General features: G+C 35.4%; 1 protein-coding gene across 10 annotated transcripts in view; it reads right to left on the bottom strand.

Moving 5' to 3' along the window:
• Positions 1–18093, bottom strand: part of TANC2 (tetratricopeptide repeat, ankyrin repeat and coiled-coil containing 2) — a 362852-nt gene that overhangs the window by 103177 nt on the left and 241582 nt on the right. For all 10 annotated transcript variants that reach the window (XM_041724731.1, XM_041724730.1, XM_041724735.1 and 7 more), the window contains one exon: positions 9658–9783. In XM_041724731.1, the coding sequence (XP_041580665.1) occupies positions 9658–9783 (126 nt within the window). The remainder of the gene's footprint in view (positions 1–9657; positions 9784–18093) is intronic.

Genomic DNA, 18093 nt, shown 5'->3' with positions numbered 1-18093 from the left:
TACAAGAAATGTTAAAAACAAGACAAAACACCAATGTGGGGCTTGAATTCATGATCCTGAGATCAAGACGTGAGCTGAGATTTTAGACTTTGTTTTTGAATGAATGAATAAAATTCATTAAGCATTGTCTAGGCAACTTCTCATATATTATCCAGTATATTTGCTCCTTTAGTTCTTGTCCACCACATGTTCTGTTTCATGGTCCATCTGGCAGTGTCCATTTTAAAGAATATTATTTAGCTTTGCATAAGCAAAAACAAAGTTAATTTTTATTTACTTTTTTTTAAAGATTTTATTTATTTATTCATGAGAATACACAGAGAGGAGAGAGAGAGAGAGAGGGAGGCAGAGACACAGGCAGAGGGAGAAGCAAGCAGGCTCCACGCAGGGAGCCCGGGACTCCAGGATCACGCCCCAGGCTGTAGGTGGCGCTAAACCGCTGAGCCACCCAGGCTGCCCTATTTATTTACTTTTTAAGATTTTATTTACTTATTTGACAGAGAGAGAGAGAGAGAGAGAGAGAGAGAGAGAGAGAGCGCACACAAGTAGAGGGAGCAGCAGAGGAAGAGGAAGAAGCAGGCTTTCCACTGAGCAGGGAGCCTGATGCTCAAGCAGGGACCCTGAGATCATGACCTGAGCCAAAGGCAGATATTTAACTGACCAAGCCACCCAGGCACTTCAACAAAGCTAATTTTTAAAGGTACTAACAAAGTATAACCTGCCTTCTCCAAAGTTATTTTTTTATTTTTCTAATATCTGTACCAGAGAAGGATGATAGCAATGGTAACTATAAGGCAGAGAAATGACATTATGTGAGCTGCGTTTTATAAGGACTAATCTGGAAAGCCAGGGGTTAGCTTGATTTGAACTTGGAAAGGCCAGAGGAGGGAGACAAGCTAATTAGCTGTATGGAGAATGGAGAACATGGGAAGAATGTGAGAAACTGGGAGAGCAGAATCCTCAGGGCTTCCTAAGTTGACTGGGTGTAGGAAATAATGAAGACAGTGATTCAAAGCTGACTTCAAGAGTTAAATAAAGCTTAGGTGAGAGCAAAATTGGGGCACTATTAATAGAAAAAGGGAAATAAGAGCTAGTTTGGGCTAATGAATCACAGTGGTGCCCTAGCTGATTGGAGCCACCGCCAAAAGGACAGTCACTGGCAGTTAGTGTTGATATGCATGCAGCTCTCTTTACCATACCTAACACCCCAGAGCCTGGAGTATCTACAATTAGCCATTGTGTTGGTACATAATTACATTACTTACTGCTTTTTATATTATACTGTCTATGACATTGTATATTATGGTGGTTAAGAGCACAGGCTCTGAAGTCGGCCAGATACGAAATGAATCCTGGCACTGCCAATGACTAGACATGTAACCTTAAGCAAGTTTTTAACCTCTCTAAATCCCAGTTTCCTTATTACCACTACTTAGATCAAAGGGTTGTGAGGATTAAATAAGAACATGTTTATAGCTCTTAGCACTGTGTCTACAAAGAATAAGAACTCCAATAAATGCATGCTATCACTTTTTATAAGTCTAAAAGTGTACCACTCTCAACATCTGTCTTAGTGTTTTCCATTTTATTCTATTAATATGGGGGTAAAAAAGGGAACACACTTATTTTACTCTGGAAAATTATACTCTGAGTCTTTGAATAACTGTATATTAAATTTCAGCTTTCTGACATTGGTCTTATAGGAAAACACTTGTTGAGAAAAACCTGGAGTCACTGCTGAGTGGAATTTTCAGGAAGGGATTTTCCCTTTGGAAAACAGTAAAAGAAACAGGGAAAGCATAACTCAAATGTCTGTTTTTACATTTCCTCATGTTGAATACTCCAAAATTTAGGGAAAATATAAAAACAGCAAAGTTTCTAAAATGTGAAACATTTGATAAAATAATTATATAACTATGCCAACACATTTTTACGCTATTAAATTGTTGGCCTTGAATGTGAGATATGAGATCTATTTTGATTGGAGCATCAAAACTGGTTAATGACTTGAAATTTAAGATTAAACTTTTTTTTTAAAGTAGGCTCCATAAGCCCCAACATTGGGCTTGAACTCATGACCCTGAGATCAAGACCTGAGGCAAGATGAAGAGTTAGACACTCCACCAACTCAGCCCCTAAGATTAGACGCTCAATCTAGATGCCCCTAAAAGTAAACATTTTTAAGTGAACGCTCAGTGATGAAATAGCTATGGTCCTACAAAGGAAATTCTGTAGTTCTCTATTTTATTATATCTTGGGAGGTTATTTCATTAAAAAAACTTTCATATACAAGATTGGAAAGTTTAAATCATTTTACATAGTCAGAAATGTTTTACAAAGGGTTACCTAAGTAAATTTATTTGGAATATGGTTACTTAATAATATTTAGTTACTTTTGGAGAAAATAATGATAGGTTAACTGGGAAACTGATTCTTTAAATCTCATTTAGATCAAAACATCAAAATGTCATAATGTTACTTATTTTTCCTTTATTGAACCTAAGGCACTTAAAAATATTTTCAGTGATTTGTTCCTGCAGGATTAGAAATCGTATTTAGAATCTCTTTCATGTTACTCCACAGACTTTAGTAGTTGTGTTATTTAATGCAAAGGAGTCAATATGTGCCTGTTAGAAGACCATGTTTTATATAGTCTTTTCTCTTTCTCAAAGGTTATTTCTCCTTTGTGGGTTGTGCAGGAGGACTTTGTTGTATACTAGCTACTGTTTGGATTCCCAAACTTTAAGGTGAAATTTACTAAATAAGGCTGGCTTAAATGAAAACCAGGTCTGTGCAGCTATCTGGAGCTACTTTAACAAGTAGTGATCTGCTTTAAAAAAAAAAAATCACAGCCAGACTACTACAAAAAGCATAAACTAGTTTCTAGCAGACATTCAAAGACATACAGCTTGAATACCACATTTTCAAATTTTAAAGTACTTTCCAAAACAGTGGCTGGGGTTTTGAGGGTCAATTTCATACAATTAAAGATTGCTATCTACCCATCTAATATTTATCTATAGGCAGAATGTACATGTAACCTTACTTCAGGATTTTAAAAGAAATCTAATTTTGTAAAAATAAAACAGTGATCAGTGAGACAGAAGACAATAATGGAAATATTCTCTTGTAAATGTAAGAGCCAGCCAGGTCATGATCAAGATGACTAAGAACCTCGGGGGTGTGTGACTCAGTGGGCTAATGTAAGAGTATTAGCTTCATGACATGCATCTTAGTCATCTTCATAAAGGATTCATTGTTTTGGAAAAGTAAGGGACTCACAAATATTGTGATGCACTGATTTTTTTTTTTTTTTGAAAACTCAGTATTTTGCTTTGATGAAGCCACGTGGCAGGGTCAATTTCATATAAATTCTGCCAATGAGTCAGATTATCATTTGCACATATGCCCTCCCACCTACTATCTACTAAAGGACCTATTAACTAAAGCCAATGCCTGTGAATGGCCATTTAGTATTGGGATTTAGTATAAAAATCCTAGGGAAACTAATGTATATCGGGAAATAAGTTTTAATTGGGAATGTGTAATCTCTTCAGGCAGAACAGTGTTAGAATATTATCATTAATAATTCATAGTTAATTTGCCCCGGTAGCTACTATTAGAAGTCAGATTTGTTTTGTGTATTCTAATTCCCCCTTGTTCCCTTTACATATTCCATCATAAGATTTATTACATTTATCCATAAAAATCACAACCTCTTCTTTCCTTTCACTAGGCAGCAAAGTTAGTTTCTTTCTCTGTGGAAGAGAGTCCATTAAGATGATCAGAAAGAGACCATCCATTAAGATGGTTAGAAAGAGAGTTTTCAGGTTGGTTATTTCTAGTATAACTCTACATTAACACAATGTTGATTAAACTTTTAAAAATGGACCCTGAGGGACACCTGGGTGGCTCAGTGGTTGAGCGTCTGCCTTCAGCTCAGGGAGTGATCCTGGGATCTGGGGACTGAGTCCTGCATCAGGCTCCCTGCCAGGAGTCTGCTTCTCCCTCTGCCTGTGTCTCTGCCTCTCTGTGTATTTCATGAATAAATAAATAAAAATCTTTTTTTTTTTTTTTAAAAAGGACCTCAAAATAGTTTTTAAACCTTGACTTAACTTTAATAAGGTTTCAAATTAATATCTATCAAGGACATTAGGCTTTGAGACTAGAAAAGGCACTTCTGGTTGGTTATCAGCTATATACTTTGCACTACTGGTACACAATCTTCTTTAACTGTTTTACCATTAGAGCTCAGGCTCTTGGATGGTTGACAGCTAGGAATCTACCAACTTGCTGCAATGAGATCCTGGACAGTACACTTATGTGACCTTCTCCCCATTGTTGGGCTAGGTCTCTGGAAACATCAATTTTGGTAGAACAGTTGTTCAAAACAGCTGCCTTGAGGAAAAAAAAAAAAAGACTACTAATGAAGCAAATGTGAATGTTTTTTACAAAATTCTTTCTATTGCTTTTTTATTCTGTATTTTATCTTTGCTCTGGTCTGTTTGTTTTTTTTTTTTCTTTTTTCTTTTTTTCCTCCAAATATTAGAGTTAATGCCCCACTTAAGATCCAAATTCTAGCTCAGATGTTATCCGGTAACTTCTGCTTCAGTAGTCAAAACACTACCATTATGATCAAACAACCATAGTTATTACTGAGGTAACTATTAAATGAACTATGCCTGTAGTCTTTTTTAAAAAATTCAAATAAACATTTATTACACAGGTAACTCTGTTTGACATTTGTTTTAAGTGTCGGATTTCATGCAGAATGGTCATTACTCAATGACAGAGCTGTTCTGCATCAACTCTGGGAATAACCTCTAAGGTTTTAGTCATTGCATTTAAGTAACACAACTAAAGAATATCAGTGAAAACTGGCTGGCCCTTCTAACACAAAGTTAGCATAATTAAATGCTAGTGATAAGATGATGAAAGAATTATACATGGATAGCTTAGAATTCCAGAATGAAGGTATCTCTTGAAACTTAAGTGAATTCCGGACAAATATTCAAAAACTGCTTCCATGCAAAGTTGAAAGAGTAGAGCCTGTCAGCTACAAGAGCTCCCGCTGGCTTGGAAATATAGAAAGATGTGAAAAATTTAGGTAGACAGAGAAAGACAAATATATGATTTCACTTATATATAGAATCAAAAAACAATAAATATACTCTTAAATACAGAAAACAAAAAAACAAAACAAAAATAAATACAGAAAACAAATTACTGGCTTCCAGAGGGGAGTGGGTAGGGAGAAGAGAGAAATAGATAGAGGGGATTTAAGAGGTATAAACTTCCAGTCATAAAATAAATAAATCAGAGATGAAAAGTACAGCTCTATGCCTATACTCTTAAACAATGTTTGTAGATGATTTTTAATCAATTCTAAAACTAAACTTTTTTTTGCATTTCTCTAAATAGACTATATGGTCCTTAAAGATGTAAAGGCACTTATCTTCAATTGCAATGGAAACCAGTGATTCTTAAAGTGTGATCTGGGGACTCATGGGGGCTACTTTCAAGACACTTTCAGGGAATCAAAAAAATCAACATTGTTTAATACAAAGAGGTTACTTGTCTTTTTCCATGCTCATTCTCTCACAAATATACAACAGAATTTTCAAGAGCTTATATGGTGTTAATAAATAATGGGTCTATTGTTGTTTTTGAAAATGAACAAATATTTTAATACTTTCTCAGCTTTAACTACTAATATGATAAATATCAATAAGTATAACTCAAACACAAGCTTCTAAGGTCCTCAGTATTTTTTTTTTTTTTTTTAAGTATAAAAGGGTGCTGAGGGACGCCTGGGTGGCTCAGAGGCTTAGTGCCTGCCTTCGGCCCAGGGCGTGATCCTGGAGTCCCAGGATCGAGTCCCACATCAGGCTTCCTGCATGGAGCCTGCTTCTCCCTCTGCTTGTGTCTCTGCCCTTCTCTGTCTCTCATGAATAAATAAATAAATTAAAAAATAAAAATTAAAAAATGAAAAAGATTTATCTTTAAAAAAAATAAAAATAAAAGGGTGCTGATACCAAAAAGTTTCAGAGCTACTACTCTAAATAGAATAATGCAAGAATGCCTATGTGAAGTGCCCAATAAGTGCTTGCTACCTGTTTAGACATATCCTCAAAAGACAACATTTCAGATAATCTCTAACTTGGAATAAGTCAGTATATTTAGTAGCCAGAGGACACATTACAGTGTACATGACCATTAACTACCTTCTCTGAAGATTCAGGGTCATTTAAAACTCATCACTTGTGATTTAAAACCCATTTATTTGTGATTGAAAAACTATTTCATAGGACTTGTTTGGTATTTTAAAATGTAGAAAGATCTCTCTCTCATGTAGAAAGATTTATCTTAATGTATACTACAAAAGGTTTCAATCATTTTATTACTTTTTAGGGTAGGTCTTACTTCAACCACAGCCAGAAGAAAAATATATAAAATCCAAATATGATTGAAATTTGTAAGTTTCTTTAAATTAAATAGAAAGCACAATGTGACATGTTTTCTAAAATTATGCCAGGAAAAAAAATTATGCCAGGAAAACAATATGATTCTGTTTCCACAATAAAGTGCAATGTTTTGGATATAACAAGCACAAATGATAAAGGCTCGCCAAGCAGGTCTATAGAAATACATGGAAAGCCAATCCAAGTTTGTGTTCCTTTCTTATTAACATGTTTTAAGTCATATCAGAAGACACAGAGTTCATTTATAAAGAGTAATTAAAGTAACATGTTATTTTTTGAGGGAAGATTAGTATGCTAATTTTAGAAGGCAAAATACTGCTTAGTAAACACCCAGTCCCTTATGGATTAAAGTACTCAAATGAATGGCATGTTCTAACCATTTAGACTACTACAAGAAAAGCTCTTGAAAGAAAAGACAACTTTAAGAAACTAAAACATTCATATCATAGCACCTTTATCAATGGAAAAACTGCATATTAAGTAGTAGTGTAGACAGTAAGTTGAGGCATTATCTGCAAGAGCTATAAAATTAGTTTTGTTAGGAATCCATTATTCAGGCAAAGAGTTCTCTAAAGATTTAGGCATGCTATGAAAAATCTTTGGATGTACTTTGGTTTTACTGAATATTTAGGTTGAAAGCTCAATTCAATAGAAAAGTATTTGCTTTTTTCTAGATACAAGTGATATCTATATCTAAATATCAAGCCCATTAGAATGTATCTGTTAAAGATCTTACTAATAAATCTTTAGATACCAGGGCAGAGGTACACCATCAAGTGTCAATAGAACCCAACACACAAAGAGTTCTCAAAAAGATATAGCTGCAATTTGTCAATGGATTTTGTTTTCTACTTTCAGGCATACCTTGTTTTGTTTTGCTTCACATGCAGATAATTGCTTTTTTTTTTTTTTTTTTTTAAACAAATAAGGTCTTTCGCAACCCTGGATTAAGCAAGTCTATTGATACCATTTTCCAACAGCATTTGCTGACTTTGTGTCTCTCTGTCACATTTTGGAAATCTGTGCAATATTTCAAACTTTTCATTATTATTATATTTGTTATGGTGATCTGTGATCAGTGATTATGACTCACTGAAAGCTCAGATGATGGTTACCATTTTTTAACCAATACGGTATTTAAAGATTTTTATTTATTTATTATTTGAGAAGGAGAGAGGGAGAGAGAGAGAATATGATCAGTAGGAGGGGCAGAGGGAGAGGGAGAAGGAGACTCCCCACTGAACATGGAGTCCGACATGGGACTTGATCCCAGGACTTTGGGATCATGACCTAAGCTGAAGGCATACGCTTAACCAACCGAGCCATCCAGGCACCCCTAAGCAATAAAATATTTTAAAATTAAGGTATATACATTTTTTTTTAGATAACTGTTAGTCACTAAATTACAGTAGAGTGTAAACATAACTTTTATAGGTGCTGGGAAACCAAAAAATCCATTTGACTTGCTTTATTGTGGTACTTGCTTTATTACAGTGGTCTGAAGCTGAACCCACAAGATCTCTAAAGTATGCCAGTACTATAAAATCCATTATTCAATGGCAAGCAAATCAGAAAATAAAATAAATTGTGTCAGTATGTTTTCCAGAAATGAAATGCAAGGTGATGTCAATGCAGATTTTCAGCCAAATCTGAAGGTCAATAGCTGTATCCAATCTTTTTTTAAAATTTAAATTCCAGCTAGTTAAGGTACAGTGTAATATTAGTTTCAGGTGTACAATTTAGTGATTCAACACTTCTACATAACACCCAGTGCTCATCAAGGCAAGTGCACTCCTTAATCCCCATCACCTATTTAACCCATCTCCCCTACCACCCTTCTGGTAACCATCAGTTTGTTCTCTATAGCTAAGAGTCTGTTTCTTGGTTTGCCTCTCTCTCTTTTTCCCCCATGATCATTTGTTTAGTTTCTTAAATTCCACATATGAGTGAGTCATGTGTATGTGTTCAATCTTCTTTACTATGGTTATGCATTTTGGTTTTGGAACAAATCATTTATTTAGTCTTTTGACTAGATTTATTCAGGCTTTGGATATAATCAATCTATCAGCACTCAGTAGTGCTAAATATACTAAAGTATATATACTAAAGTACTGCTATACTAAAGTAATGCTTAATATAATTCTACTTCCTAAGCTGAAAATACACAACTGTATATACTAAGCAACTAGCACGTGGCTTACCTAAAGAAATGGTGAACAGGATGAATAGGACTGGGAACTAAAACTATGATTGCGGTGGTCAACTCACTATAGTCCGTGGGAGGTATGGTAACTGCAGCAATACAATCAATTATTTTATGCTCCTCATTGCCTAGTCATCATTGAAAATAGCCCTTCCTGTGTGAATCATGCATATGATATAACACAGATTAGCACTGGGCAAGGGTGAGGAGGAGAGCAAAGGGAAGATGAATAAAATTTAGGAGACAAAATTTAAAAATGCACTTGGGATAGTAGAGCTATGGATTACAAGATACTAGGGAAAGTAGACCACTTAGCTGTTAAGGTTATCAGAGATAGTTTGGTTCATTCTGAACAAACCAGAAGCACAAGCAGTGATACCACTAACAGGTCCTCAACTAGACTGCCTTTGAAATGATCAACAAAATGAAAAGTCTTTGAAAAAGATTAGGTTCCTGATTGTAGAAATAAGTAGTATGCATAAAAAGTATAAAGAAACTGGTGCCTGAGTGGGAAAAGGATAAGTTGTTTAGATGTTGTCAGAGAGGAGTAGAAGCACTGTCTCAAACTCCAAGTAAATAAAAGTGTATGTCTCCAGAAATGGCAACTAAGATGAAGATGAAATAAATTCTCTATGAAACATGTGACTACTAGCACCAAGCTCACCTGGAGGACTAGGGCTGAAGTGAATCAACACTTCTGAAATCCAGAACCTTAAAAAGGTTGTTTCCTCCATCACCAACTTTACCCTATGTCTTTGAGAATTTCATGGAATCAATGCTTTCAACTGTTCAAAATTACAAAGTCTATGATGAGTATAATGTATTTGTGTTTATCTTTCTCTTCTATGGTGACACGTTCATTTCTTAAGGGACGCTTCAGTAAGAGTAGAAACAGAAAACAAACTTTTTGCCTACTGCCCATTTCCACTTGTGCCTGGGCATCACTAGGCAAAGCCCCTCTAGGGTTCTAACCTCTTAAATCCTGTTGCGTGCGAGCACCACCCATGCTCTGTCTCGGCATTCGAAGAGAAGTTCTCAAAGGTGTATGTCTCTGCTCATCCAGGTAAGCAAGGTCTTCCAAGTGGGCAGAGCTTGTGGCTGACAAGACAGAAAAGGTTAGTCAGAATATGTAAGTTTAGAAACCTATCATTAGTCTATATCTCCCAAACTTGGGAATCGGAGCTTACTCTGACATATACATTTACTAAGAGTTTGCTGAACTCACAGTCCTCAATCAGCATCCAGAACATGTGCTGGGGGAAAGTGTTAAGAGTTGTCTTCAGCTCCTTCATCACTATCAACTGCCTGAACTTATGAAGAGTACTAACAACAAGTTGGCAAACACATTAGTACCTGACAGCAACAATTATTAGTTTTACCTTCTTTGGGGTCACAAATACCTTTACATGACAAGGCATAAACATCATCAATGGAGAAACATGTTCCAAATTATATTTAGCTATAAGAAAAACAGGAGGCTCTGTCTTCAACATCTTCCCTTCATGCTAAAGAATGAAATATGAAAACATTCTAAAAACATGTTTCACATGTGTATATCTGTTGGAGAGACAGGCATCAGGACAACAGATAGAGAATTGCTAAAGAGTGTTTAGGGAACTGCCAATGTCCACGAATTTCAAAAAACATTTAGTTGCCCTCTGAATATAGGTAATAATGGCCCCCGTTACATGTATAAACCCTTCAATCTTGTGACAACAGAAAGAGGAAAAATGGCATGGGTATTTGCAATGCTATATATCAAGAGCTGTTAGGTCCATTCACAATGAACCAAAAAGTGAAGAAATTAAGAAGGAAGTGCTGAAGACAAAACAGTTTTTAATAACAAGAACTATAACAACAACAACAACAACAAAACCCTCAAACTTCTGTCAGAATATAATAATTTAGAGCTTATAAATTATTAATTAAATGGTTCAATTTGTTGCCAGTTATGTACAATATCGTGCCAGGGGTTATTCAGTTCTTCAATGGCAATTATTTACCAAGAGCTTACAGTGTGCCAGTCCCTGTTCCTGATGCCCTTCTTGGCTTAGCTGCCAGTTTACCTTTGGTGACTGTTTTGAGTGGGTGAGAGGAAGCAAAATGAGATCACTCTTGGCCACAGAGCTCTAATGAAGTACTTACTGTCCATATCCCCAGTTGAGATAAGATACAAACAACAATCTAAGGTGGAGTATGACTAAGTGGCACAAAGAAAGTCACAAAGTGCTCTCTGAGCTGAAAAAGGAGGAGAAAAGACAGAAAAAACAGAACAGAGGTAGAGAAAGAAAGGAATAAGAGAATATGTGCAAGAGATGTATTCTCTTCATTCTTTACTGCAATTACTTCAGTTACTTGGGTCTACTGGAAATCTAGACAAAAGGAATTTATCCAAATTTATAGATATAGTTTCTATTAGGAAATAAAAGTCTCTAAAAGCTAGTCTAGGGAATTAACCAAGAGAATGAAGTCAAATGCCACATTACACATCAGCGGGAGAAAGTCTCAGAGGAATAAGAGATAATCGTGACTTCCCCATTCTGAAATTAAAACTATCCAGTATAGATTACTATTTAATCTTTTATTTAAAAACACTGGAGACAATGACTCTTACAGCATTCCCACTGGGAATGTAACAGAGGAATAAGAGATATTCTTGATCTCTGCATTCAGAAACTAAAAAACTATCCAGAAAAGATTACATAATCTTTCATTTAAAACCACTGAAGACAATGACTCTTACACCATTCCCACTGGTACTCTAATGTGGTTCTGTGAATTGGTTCTTTCTTATGTTTATTAGTCCCTCCTGCTTTAATCGGAAGGAAGGAAGGAAGGAAGGAAGGAAGGAAGGAAGGAAGGAAGGAAGGAAAGAAAGGAAAGGAGAGGAGAGGAAAGGAAAGGAAAGGAAAGGAAAGGAAAGGAAAGGAAAGGAAAGGAAAGGAAGGAAAGGAAGGAAAGGAAGGAAAGGAAAGGAAGGAAAGGGAGGAAAGGGAAAGGAAGGAAAGGAAAGGAAGGAAAGGAAGGAAAGGAAGGAAAGGAAAGGAAGGGAAGGAAAGGAAGGAAAGGAAGGAAAGGAAAGGAAGGAAAGGAAGGAAAGGAAAGGAAGGAAAGGAAGGAAAGGAAGGAAAGGAAGGAAAGGAAGGAAGGAAGGAAGGAAGGACCCTCAGAATTACTATCCCCATAGAGCCCTCCTTGGAGCTGGGAAATATCAGCATCAGCTGAGCAGGGCCCCTTGCACAGAGATACGAGTTTCAGCTTTGTAGGGTCTTTCCTCCAACTTTCTATGGTTTAATAATTCCAACCTCTTCTTGTTCTATGGGCTCAGAGGTGGTAGCTGCTTCTTGCAGTCCATGATACCTCGGTGTTTTCTTTTTACTTTTTCAGTTCATTTAAACATAGTCAACCATTCTTTCCATATCAGATTTTCTGGTAAAATAACTGTGGTTTTTGTCTCCTGGCTAGCCCCTGACTGATACACCACAGAAAATAACTAGGAGCAATCATTACATATATGTGATGTTGATAATAAATAAAGTAATAACACAGCATGAAAATGTGAAAGTTATCTTAATGCTCATCTAGTTCAGAGGTTCAGAGGTCAGCACTCTAAGGCCTGTAGATGAAATCTGGCCTGATGCCTATTTTTGTAAATGAAGTTTTACTGGAACACAGCCTTCTTCCCTGTTTGTTAAGTATTCATTTACAACAGAGTTGAGTAGTTGTGAGAGAGGCCATATTGGCCTACAAAGCCTAAAATACTTACCAACTGGCCTTTTAATAAAAAGTTTGTTGATCCCAAACTAGTCAAATCCCTTCATTTTATAGATAAGTACTGTAGAGTGACTTGTCTACAGTGAAACACTCATTTATGGTAGATCCAGGCCTCAAAACCAGCTATCTGGTCTGTTAATCCAGTGAGTGCTATGTATTTGTACTACACCTCTTACCATTCTTTAAAGCTAACTGGATTTAATTCTTCCCTTAAAAGTCTTATTTTTCAGCCCTTCCACATCTTTGTCACTTTCCCTGTTTTTTTTTTTTTTATGGCTTCAAAGAGCAGTAATCAAAGCTGGGTAATAAAGACTTTGTAATGCAAAGTGAAGGTGCTTGTGTAGCACAGACTAATAAATCTCCACACTTCAAATATTTCCCACAGTAAGAAACAACAAATTAAAGCTCCAAAATTTGTTATTATTTAATAGGAAAAATACATATAAGGTACTTTCTAAAGCTGATAAACTGAAGAGTAATATGCAAAGAATTATCAATGACAAGTAGAATCTTCTACTCACATTAAAACAAAATTCAAATGAAACCTTTAATAGTTGAAAGTGTGGTAAGTTTTGGGTTACTGCTACGGCAATATTAACAGTACATTATATAAATTTAAAGCAAGGTTCTCTTATTAAAACTGTTTTATATGCCAATGCACTAAAATAGTTTGATATGTTGTAATAAAAAGAGAATGTATATTTCATTAATAGAGGGTGGAATGATACGGTGGAGGAAAAAAGCTGTGGTTAAGGGGAAAAAGCCCTTTATCTATATTATATTCATCTATGAATCTTTTAAAGATTAAACTCAGGGAGATCTATACTCTGAGTACAGACCTGAGTAACAGATAATTCATTTAATTTCTCTTTACTGAAAAGACCCGCTGGCAGGTACTACTAGCCGCAGCCTCAGATAGGTTCATCCTCCAATTCAAAGAGCTTCTGGCAGCATTTGTTAATAAAAACATTTAGTGTAAAGTTAACAAGCTTTGCTAAATGAATCTTCACCTTAGTAATTCCTAGGAAAACAGACATCAACTGTTCTATTGCTTTATTTCACAAAACCAAGAAATGTAGTTGTGTGTGTGTGTGTGTGTGTGTGTGTGTACATGGCAGATCTACAGGGACACACATATTACTACTTCACAGTGGTACTCTTACTGGGAAACTGTCCTGGTAAATTTTTTTGAGATAGTTCCATCAAGTTAAATTAATACTAAAATATTTAGTGGGGATCCCTGGGTGGCGCAGCTGTTTAGCGCCTGCCTTTGGCCCAGGGCGCGATCCTGGAGAGCCGGGATCAAATCCCACGTCGGGCTACCAGTGCATGGAGCCTGCTTCTCCCTCTGCCTGTGTCTCTGCCTCTCTCTCTCTCTCTCTCTCTGTGTGACTATCATAGATAATAATAATAATAATAATAATAATAATAATAATAATAAAATAAAATATTTAGTGAACACTTTCCAGATACAAGCATAGAAGATAATTAGGTAAGTCAAAGTGAACTGAAGAAAGAGGAAAAACAAATCTACAATAAAAAATTTTATGTGAAAAGAAAATGCTTTAAAAAGTAAACGTCTATGTAAAATCTATCTCTAAGTAAAATTTATTTCATTAAAAATTCTTGATTTCAGAGAAGAATGAGGGAAGTGGAAAAAGAGAGCATATATATATATATTTTTGAGATCCAATCAAAAGATTGAAACAGTTGATTCATTTACATATAACATTTAACTGACATACTTTTTTGAAGTCAAAATAACAAATAAGCAGGCAGAAAAAAAATCCAGCAGACAACCTTTGGTACAAAACATTCCAGAGGCAACTCTATATTGAGTATGAAACCAGTTTGAATTGTTTCTTCTTATATCATTTGTCACTAGTGCAAAGAGATTTTGGTAGCACAGTTGTCGTTCTAGCTGAGCTGAGAAGGGAGTTTGGAATGATGTTATGTTGCTATAGCCTGGGCAAGAAGCCACTCTGCTGTCCTTACACCCTTGATTCATAAAGCCAACATTCTGACTGCTGAAAAGCCCATATTTTATTCTTTATAAAATCCTGATTATAGCTTCTGATTGGATTCATCTAAATCCCTCATGATTCCAATTTTCCATTTACCTGATTCTTAAGATCCTTTTCTTAGGAAAATGAGCAACTCCAAACTTTAACAAATAGATGGTAAGAGTTTATATTTTAACTGACTACCACTGCTTTTATGTTTTCTTGATAGACTCCTCATTTTCACACAAAGCATTGAGGACAGCTGCTGCAAGTGAGTACTTCCTGCTTCCACATCCTTCCAATTCCCAGCCAATCTCATTTTATTTTTAATTTTTTTTTAAAAATTTATTTATTCATTCATGAGAGAGAGAGAGAGACAGAGACAGAGACACAGGCAGAGACACCAGCTCCATGCAGGGAGCTTGACGTGGGACTCGATCCCAGGTCTCCAGGATAACGCCCTGGGCTGAAGGCGGCACTAAACCGCTGAGCCACCAGGGCTGCCCAGCCAATCTCATTTTAAGACATCAAGGATGACAATAGACATCCTACTCTACGATAATTTCTGCCATGCAACTGCAAGTCCACAATGTTCTCTCATTTCTTCCAACACAACAGGCTTAAAAAAAAAAAACACGCAAAAAAACCCAAAACCCACACGGTAGTGATTTACATTTTGAAAACAATAAAAGACAGTAGTATTTTTTCATATCTTAGAATTTTAATTTAAAAGTATATATACATCTAACTTTAGACTCAGAAAACTGAGCTACTCCAGGAAAAACTCAAGCCCTGATGGTAGAGACTGCCCAAAATCAGCTTTAATCACTTTATCATTTGAGTTAAAAGTTTTTACTTTCAGTAAATAGCACTACCTTCATATGTAATATAGGTGGAGCTTTTATTTTATTTTTTTTAAAGATTTTATTTATTCATGAGAGACATAGAGAGAGAGAGAGAGAGAGAGTGAGAGAGAGAGAGAGAGAGAGGCAGAGACACAGGCAGAGGGAGAAGCAGGCTCCACACAGGAAGCCTGATGTGGGACTCAATTCCAGGTCTCCAGGATCACACCCTGGGCTGAAAGCAGGCGCCAAACCGCTGAGCCACCCAGGCTGCCCTAGGAGGAGCTTTTAAATGGTACATCTAAGTATAGAGACTTCACTTGTTTGAATCTTTGTTTCTAAAAGTATACAGCTTTTGGATCAATCTAATGGATCAACATATTTATACTTATAATAATCAATCTTCTATTTTAATAGGTAATAAAGAGTATATGGTTGTTTTAAAATTTTCATTAGATATATTTTTTCCATTTATGTTGCAGGTGAATTCACAACTCAGAAAAAAGTTTTAATAAAATCATCATAAACATATGCATATGTACTGACCCCACTTCTTCTAAGTAAAGTGTTATAAAAGTGATTTTTTTAAATCACGGGTCTTATGGAATAACATAAGCAGTTTTATTCTTTAGAGTTCAACGCAGCAAATTAATTTAAATAATTTCTTGACAATTTCCTGGTCCTGTAGCCCCGTAAAGATACTGAGCTCAAGCCAAAACGGGTGATTCTCTTCCACAAGTGGGGAAAAGTCTGTAACATGGCAAGACCATTTAAACAATTATTCCCCCAGAATTTTTGAAGTGATGCAAATGGTATTTTCACCTCATTATTCAACATTATTTCATCTCTAAAATAACTATATTATTCATACTGAGATAAAGTTTTAAAAAGAGAAATTTAAGAGCTGGATTTGAACAAGGCCTTTTATAACTGGTATTCACATTATTTCTTCCCTCAGCTATTTATATGCTTAGAATAATTTAATAAGAATAAATAAATACACTGGTTTTTCTCCCCCCTCTATTTTAAGCTATCTTGTGTTTGAAATCCTCAGTTACTCCTATTCACCAAGGATTCGAGTATTTGATCTTCCCACACTTCCCATACCACTTATATGTGCCCATTAGAAAGCAAAGGAAAATATAAGTACATCTAGAGCTCTATCTAGAGTGTTCTATCTAGAGAGCTCTATCTAGAATCTACTAGAAAGGATCCTCCAGAGCTAAGAAAATTTGTTTTAAAAAACAATGTAGATACTTAATCATTTAAACTACCAGAGGTTGTGGTCTTACCAAATATTTACATATTATATAGTTAGCAGGATAATACCCTGCAAAAGTAATTTTATTTCTCTACATTCTGGAAACATTTTCAATCTATAATCTATTAAATTTTGAAGATAACTGAGTCCTCTGGTTTATAGTTCACTTTCCTGCTTCTTTGTGAAGATACTGAAACCATGGTTTCCAGATACAGAAAACAATCCAGTACAAACTATTCCCTGACCTATGACTTACCCTGTAGGCAACACTAGATCTGTTTATATTACATTCAACAAGGAGAAGAAATAATTCTCTGATGAAGTATATTCATACTTTTTAAAAATATATATTTTGTTTATATTACATTCAACAAGGAGAAGAAATAATTCTCTGATGAAGTATATTCATACTTTTTAAAAATATATATTTTATTTATTGATGAGAGACACAGAGAGACAGAGAGGCAGAGACACAAGCAGAGGGAGAAGCAGGCTCCAGACACTAGGGTCCATCCCAAGACCCTGGGATCATAACTGGAGCAGACATTTAACTGACTGAGCCACCCCAGGATCCTGTGATCTATCTGGCTTCTGATGGTACATTTACTTTTTACCTTTTTTGGAACAAGCATGATCAGTACTACTTAAGAATCTGAAAATCTATGCTAGCCAGAAAAGGCATATTGTGGTATGACCACTGTGATAAGTGGAAAAATAATCAACAGCATAACAACATAGGCTGTTATCCCTTTTACTTTTTTTAACATGAGGGAGGGGCTGAAGAGGGAAAAGAAGACCATAGAAAGCATTTAAGTGAGGACAGAAAATATTTTCTAATACTTGAATTTAAAACAAATAAACTCCAATAACAAAGAAAAATCATTGTTTTTTAATATTTTATATAAAGTGTACTTTCTATTAAAAAGATAGAGAAAAAAATGACACCAAAGCATGATCCAAGAAAAGAAAAATTTGATAAATTGATGTGATCAAAATACATCAATAAGAAAATGAAAAGATAAGCATCAGACTGGAAGAAAATATTTTGCAAACCCATCGTTTGATAAATCATTGTATCCAGAATACACAACAAATGCTTACAACTCACTAAGACAAACAATCCAACAAAAAAAATGTGCAAAAGGTTTGAAAAGATATTTTACCAAAGAAGATACATGAATAGGTAGGTAATACACACACAAAATAAACTCAACACCATCAGTCAAGAAAATGCAAATTAAAACTATAACAAAATAGTATTTCACACCCGCCTGAGAAAGTATAATAAGAGAAAAGACCATAACAAATGGTTGGAAGAATGTGGATAAACAGGAATCCACACATACATTATGGGTGGGAAAGTAAAATCGTGCAGCTACTTTAGAAAACAGGTTGGCAATTTCTTAAAAAATTAAACATAAATTTCCCCTATGATGCAGCATTTCTACTCTTAGGTATCTATTCAAGAGAAATGAAACCATATAACCACTCAAAGACTTGCACATGAATATAGTAGCAGTATTCAAAA

The sequence above is a fragment of the Vulpes lagopus genome, chromosome 12 (genome assembly GCF_018345385.1).
Source record: "Vulpes lagopus strain Blue_001 chromosome 12, ASM1834538v1, whole genome shotgun sequence".
Taxonomy (NCBI): domain Eukaryota; kingdom Metazoa; phylum Chordata; class Mammalia; order Carnivora; family Canidae; genus Vulpes; species Vulpes lagopus.
Note: the sequence above shows the minus strand (reverse complement) of the source record. Positions and strands in the feature narration are given on the sequence as shown.